Here is a 6,000-nt window from a genome sequence, read left to right on the forward strand (position 1 = left end):
CCCTACTCTTATTTTGATGCTTGGCATAAGATTAAAGTTTGAAATGCAACTCAACTTTGGAATCACAAATTTGAGTAAGAAACGTTAAACTATTTTGTTGTATGCTTAATTTATTTTTGTGCACACAACATTTTCTCATGTAACAAAAATCATAAATATGAAAAATTTACCCCGCATCAATACGTTCTTCCTTAGTGATCCATTGATTGGGCTTTTAATTTTGGCCAAGAAATCAATTGTCTCTTCAAAATGGACATGAATACCTCCCTTAAATCTGCTCACGCCACACATCATGATTCAGCATGCATTGTTGCAACTTTTCTCTATGCGGAGCTACCATCTGCTGGCTCTTTTCAAAATTCAAAGTAAAATATCATGACTATAAACGACTATTGGAATGCACATAGACCAGGTGCACATTGCGATGGCTCATAACCATCATCCAACTACTACAAGGTTCTAACTCTAAATACAATGACCATCGTTGCCCTAGCCTTATAGCCCCTAGCTCTCCAAAAGTAAGCGGCTTTGACCAAAGTCATAATGCTGATCACAAAGTTTTCAAGCTCTTTTGAAATGCATAGGTAGCTAGACTGGATCCACCTTATGGCCAATAGCTGCCAATTGATCTCTCACCACCTTCACTCTCATGATGTAGTCATGCATTCATGGTGAACTGTTGATTCTGGAGGTTGAGGATCCCTCATAGAGTTGTTTTTCTTGTACAAATCCTTCAAGATGTACCATGCTTCCTCTGAGGTATCCGTAAAGTGGATGTGTAGGATCACCGCATTTGCTATTTTTCACATACAGCGCCTCAACATCCTTCTCCTCCCACTATTCCACATCATCGATATCTACAAGTTTCACTACCTTTACCGTCGCATCCAATGTGTCGCAGGGTTTCAAGTCCCCTCCTATTGTCACCTTCCATCATCAACAATACATGCTAGAAAGCTACATGACACACTCCATATGAGGTGGCAGCTGCGTATATAGAGAAAGAAGGGAGCTTATTGAAACTCACAAGGGAATTCTCCTGCTCACTACTTCAAGAGGGCATTCTCTCTCTCATTATGCCTCTCAACCTACTGCTAGATGTGGTAGTTGCACTACACTTTGTACCACGGTTTGTCCATTATGTGCAATCTATATTACATTTTGGCTATTCTACTTCATGAGCATGATCAAATTTGCATCTGTGAGTTACCTCAGTAACACTTGTGTGCGCAAGGGACAGAGTTAGATCAATTTACGCATTGTGTGATTCCTAGGCATATTCTTTCGCTACAGGAGTGTTGGCTGTGGTAAACAATCTCCTTCTATTATTCAAAAACACCTATTGTGTCCCATTGTTTATGTACTACACTTTGGTAGTCTTGTAGGAAAATAGTCGGCCTAGAGCCTCTAGGTATGAGTCGGTCCACACGCCTCTAGGTTAGTTAAGAAAAACCCTTCGAACAATGCTTTAGGAAACTACAATAACTAGTGCAGAGTGATCCAAGCACTCATTTTCACTCGGCTCAATGCTCATGCACGAGGAAGATAAGGAGAAGAAGTATGGGGGACGACAGTGCAGAGGACAAGGCCTTTCTTGTTTCAAGCAAAGGAACAACGAACAATAAGGGCAAGCTTGTCAAGGTAAGCCCAAGGCAAAAGGTGGTGACTCTTCAAAAGAGGTAGGGGAGTTCAAATGATGGAGCCAAGAAGAAAGAGAATAAATGCTTCTACTATCATAGGCCGGAACACAGCAAAAGATTGCAAATTGAAAAAGGTGGATCAATCGAAGGAGGAGGACTGGCTCCAAAAGGAAGAACCAAGGGCTAACGTTGTGGTGGTAAAGAAGCTATTCTTGGTGGTTGCTCCAAGCATCACCAAGAAGACAGTTCAATGACTGAGCATTAGTGCACAAAGCTTGATCCCTTTGTAAGGCGGACAACACATGTTGCTCAGAGTTTTAGACTCGGTGGAGACTTAAGAGCAGTTTAACCAAGAGTGGTACATGGCCCCAAAATCACAAGAGGATGGCACTCACTAGATGTGCTTCTACAATGGCAGGCAACATTGTAATCCTATTATAAAGATTTATTTCTATGCTATCTCAATGCCCTTTTCCTCACCATTGACAAACTTGTCCATAAGAGTTAGCATGAGATAATGCACGTACACTCGCAACAAGGTTAGAGCATATGTTCCCCTCATGAAACACTTGCTCACAACAAATCTTTCTATATGAAACCATATGCATCATCCTCGTGTGCTTCATGTAACAATGAGGTTGTCTAAAATAACTTTCATTGGCTTTCGACATAATGTAAGTATACTCGCAACCATGGTTGGAGCACGTGTTCTCCTCACGGAACACCTTGCTCGCAACAAATCCTTCTTTATGAAACAATTGGAACATCCTCGTGTGCTTCATGTAACAATGAGGTTGTCTGAAACAACTTTCATTGGCTTCCAATCATTGGAGCCAACACCATGTTGAGGTGCTCTAAGATGGGCAAGTTAGCACGCAATTGCACTCGAGGTGTGATCATCAACCAAGCGTCAAAACTGCTAATCTCCAGAGTTGAGTTGAGGATACCAAGTTTCTCCCATCGTGTCAAAGCAATAAGCCTTTCTTCCACTCCGTCCTACTGTCATGGACAAAATGACCCCATGGTCGATATTGAAATAGCCAAGGCCTACATGTGAGACAGAAATCAAACAAGTATATTCTAGTATCACTATTATGTAGCAAGAGTCAAGAACTTGAGTTAAAAGCTTTAATCTTTGGGTGTAGAGTAGATATATGTTAGAAAAGAGCCAACACAAGGTACACACAGCGGAAGACTTATAGTAATGCCCAAGAGCTCACACGGTGTGCGTGTGGGATGTGGAATCACAAACTTCTTTACTTAATGTGCATCACATAGATGTGCAGACTCATCAATAGACAATGAACCAGCCACATATAGAAGACACCAAAACTTATATATTTCCGTCCAAAACTATGGACACAATACAAAAGAGATAGATCAAGAGTCCCACCAATGGTGTGGTCCTCTGATCTAACCACAAGATCCTTCTCCTATCTGCCAACTATCTCTAGACTCGAGCCCGCGTGCTCCACCTCGAGCGTAAGTAGACTTTCCATCCAGTGTGTTCTTCTCCACCTTACTGCCTGTGAATCAGCCTAGGTGGGCAGCCCCTGCCAAGCTTTGTCTGCAACACACAGGTCCCCTTGGTCCTCCTGAATGTAGGCTCCAAGATAACTGTTCCACTGCTCCAACCTGCTTGTGAATGGCTGCTCCAGAAGATGATGATCTCAGCACCTTGCTGCCCTAGAAGACAGCCAAGGTCCAGCCTCTTCCTGGCTAAGTCTGCAGCACTTGTTGCACTCTCTCACCTCCTATAGATAGGCCCAGAGAGTAGGCTCCCTGCTGCTCCTTTCTGCCCTAGAACTGCTGGCTATGTTGGATGATGAATGAGGCCAAGAGCCTCTCCTTATATAGGCCCTAAGGCCTGCTGAGAAAACCGACCAGTCTGTCCCAATCTGGGCCAACTGGACAGACCAGGTTAGCTGGCCCAACCGACCTGGTTGGCTCAGCCCAACCAGCCCCAATAGGGCCCTTTACTGGCCCCACAAAATCGCCCTCCTGGGCTCTCTTTTCCAGGGCTTGCTGGCCCACGATTCCATGCAGGGGCTGAGCCCTTGGCCAGCCCTAGATAGGGCCTGGTTGGCTGGCTTTGCCCAGCCCAACCAGCCCTCCATATGGGCTGCCTTGTGCTGCTCCATCCCCTGCCATGTCAGTGCCTGTTCCCCCTGCTTTTGCTGCGCCAACCTATGCCCCATCATCAGGGTCTGTTGCAGGCCCTTCGCCTACCCACTACCCTCGCCATATGGCTCGCCATGCTGATGCCATCTGCTGGTGTCTGTTGCAGGTCGCAATCCTGCCCACAGTCCAGCCATGACTCCACGCCTTGTGTCATCCTGAAGCTGTCCTCTGAGTGCCTCATGCCAGGCCTGATCCAAGACAATGTGTCCCTGCCATCTTCCTGCACATGAGCAGCTCCTGATGCAGCCTTTCATCCTTGGGATACCCCACCAACCATGAATGCCCCAGATCTGTCCCAGATCCACACATCCAAGTAATCTCTCTTTGGGCACATCCTGCCCTAGGTCTCCCTCCCCCACGCTCTCCTCATTTGGGGGCTTACAAATGGGGAGGTGACCTTTCCAACAATATAGTCTACTAATTCCTTTACGTGATGATGCCGAGAAAGGTATACTAGACCCTTTACCTATAATGCGTAGAAAGGTCTTGTCTAGCCACTAACAAGTGCGCAATTGTTTCATTGTGAGTGCTACTCGATAAGGCATCGATCATGCACATGCAATACTGCATGGATTGGTCTATGAAACCAATCCAACATCTTCCACCGAATGCAGCCCAAACATGAGACTTAACAATATTAATGAGCTGTCATAAATCATTGCTCTGATTCCATTCTTATACTTATTAATCAAAAGAGACATCTATGAAGCATGAATATTTAATATATCAAAGCCAAGCAAAACTCCTAAAATGTACAAAATATCCTCATTTATAATCTGGCTGAAAATGAGCACGAAATTGCCATGAGGATCTTATGGGTTCTATGATAAGAAAAAGAGGCTCTAGTAGCCGCTCGGAAAGAGTGAATAACTGTACTGAGACACAGACAGACATGCTGCAGCATTGGGACATGCACGGAACAACGAAAACGCAATTTGCATACAAAGACAAAATCGAAAAAGGGCTAACCATAGGTGGCATATGCGGATCCTGCTGTTCCAGCTATGATTGATCCGGTAAGAACAACCTTGAAGAACTTCCATAATCCGCTCTGCTTCTTCTCCAAAATTTGAGATTCTGCTTCCGCTGCGTCGGGTTCTACACCCGCAGTTGAAGAGAAAAGTGACTCGGTCGATTCGGTTTGAGACTGGCTGTGATGCGTTGAATTTGAAGAGGCCCCAGCGGCGGAAGGGTCGGCGGCAGCTGGGGATGAAGAAGCTGCGGAAGAGAGAGGGCGGAGGGGGGTGAATGGGGGAAAATTGGATGAGCGAGCTACAGCACAGAGGTGCTGCAATCCGCGTGTCATGGTGAAAGGGAAGAAATAGATAAGAATCAAGGTGGAGAGGAGGCGGCTATGGCAATGGATGGCATGGTAGTGTTATAATGGAAGCTTGCAAACAGCAACGATGGCGGTGACAGCAGCAATTATATATTGGATCACAACGCATATAAAGGGAATATTTAGGTCATAGCCCTCACCTATGACACGTGGCGCTTGCCGTCCTCGCGTGCGCTTGCTCTAACACTCGTGTGGTTCCAACGTGTGTCTGCATGTAACACAGTAAGCCAAACCGAAGGGAACGTTAAGAACGCATGCACTATGTACAGTAAGTGGCAATCCTAGCAGGATAGCGAGTCTTGGGAGAGCCAACAACCCAAGCTCATGAGCAAATGGGAAAAGGTGATCCTCTGTGTTCGATATCCATCCCACCCCTTGCTAAGGGTCAAAAGAACTAGGGATGGCATCATTTCATGTGTTTAGGGGGGGACAAGGTCATGTGTCATCATTCCCTGCTTTCCTATCCCTTAAAAAGGAGATATGTGATAGTAAAGCATTTAAGCATTGTGTTTCACATAGCGTTGTGCAGTACAAGAGTTGTTCTATATGACTTGTAAGGCCATTTTTGGCAATACGATACATTGTTTCCCTTTTGAATTATTAAGCTTATTTAACATTGTATTTATTGCATTATATCAACGCAAGGCTTGGTCACCGATTGATTGACAACTATAAATGGTTCAAAGTTAATGGATATTGTGTGTTATCTAATGTAAGTTATGCCTTATGCATTTAAATGCATTGGCAATCCTAACCTTCAAGATTAGTTAAAGAATCCACAACTTTGTTGGTCTACCAACAAGTAACCATTCATGCAGCCATTTCTGTTTGACCTTTGAT

The 6,000-nt window shown here is 44.8% G+C and overlaps 1 protein-coding gene across 1 annotated transcript in view; it reads right to left on the reverse strand.

Annotated features, from left to right (window-relative positions):
• Positions 1-5,253, reverse strand: part of TIM50 (Haloacid dehalogenase-like hydrolase (HAD) superfamily protein) — a 58,459-nt gene extending 53,206 nt beyond the window's left edge. Inside the window, exon 1 of the mRNA XM_087388111.1 lies at positions 4,791-5,253. Coding sequence (XP_087244237.1) covers positions 4,791-5,127 — 337 coding nt within the window. The 5' untranslated portion in view covers positions 5,128-5,253. The remainder of the gene's footprint in view (positions 1-4,790) is intronic.
• Positions 5,254-6,000: the final 747 nt, after the last annotated feature.

Source organism: Dipteris shenzhenensis, chromosome 17 (assembly GCF_047967505.1).
Source record: "Dipteris shenzhenensis isolate YYH24624 ecotype China chromosome 17, Dip_SZ_1.0, whole genome shotgun sequence".
Taxonomy (NCBI): Eukaryota; Viridiplantae; Streptophyta; class Polypodiopsida; order Gleicheniales; family Dipteridaceae; genus Dipteris; species Dipteris shenzhenensis.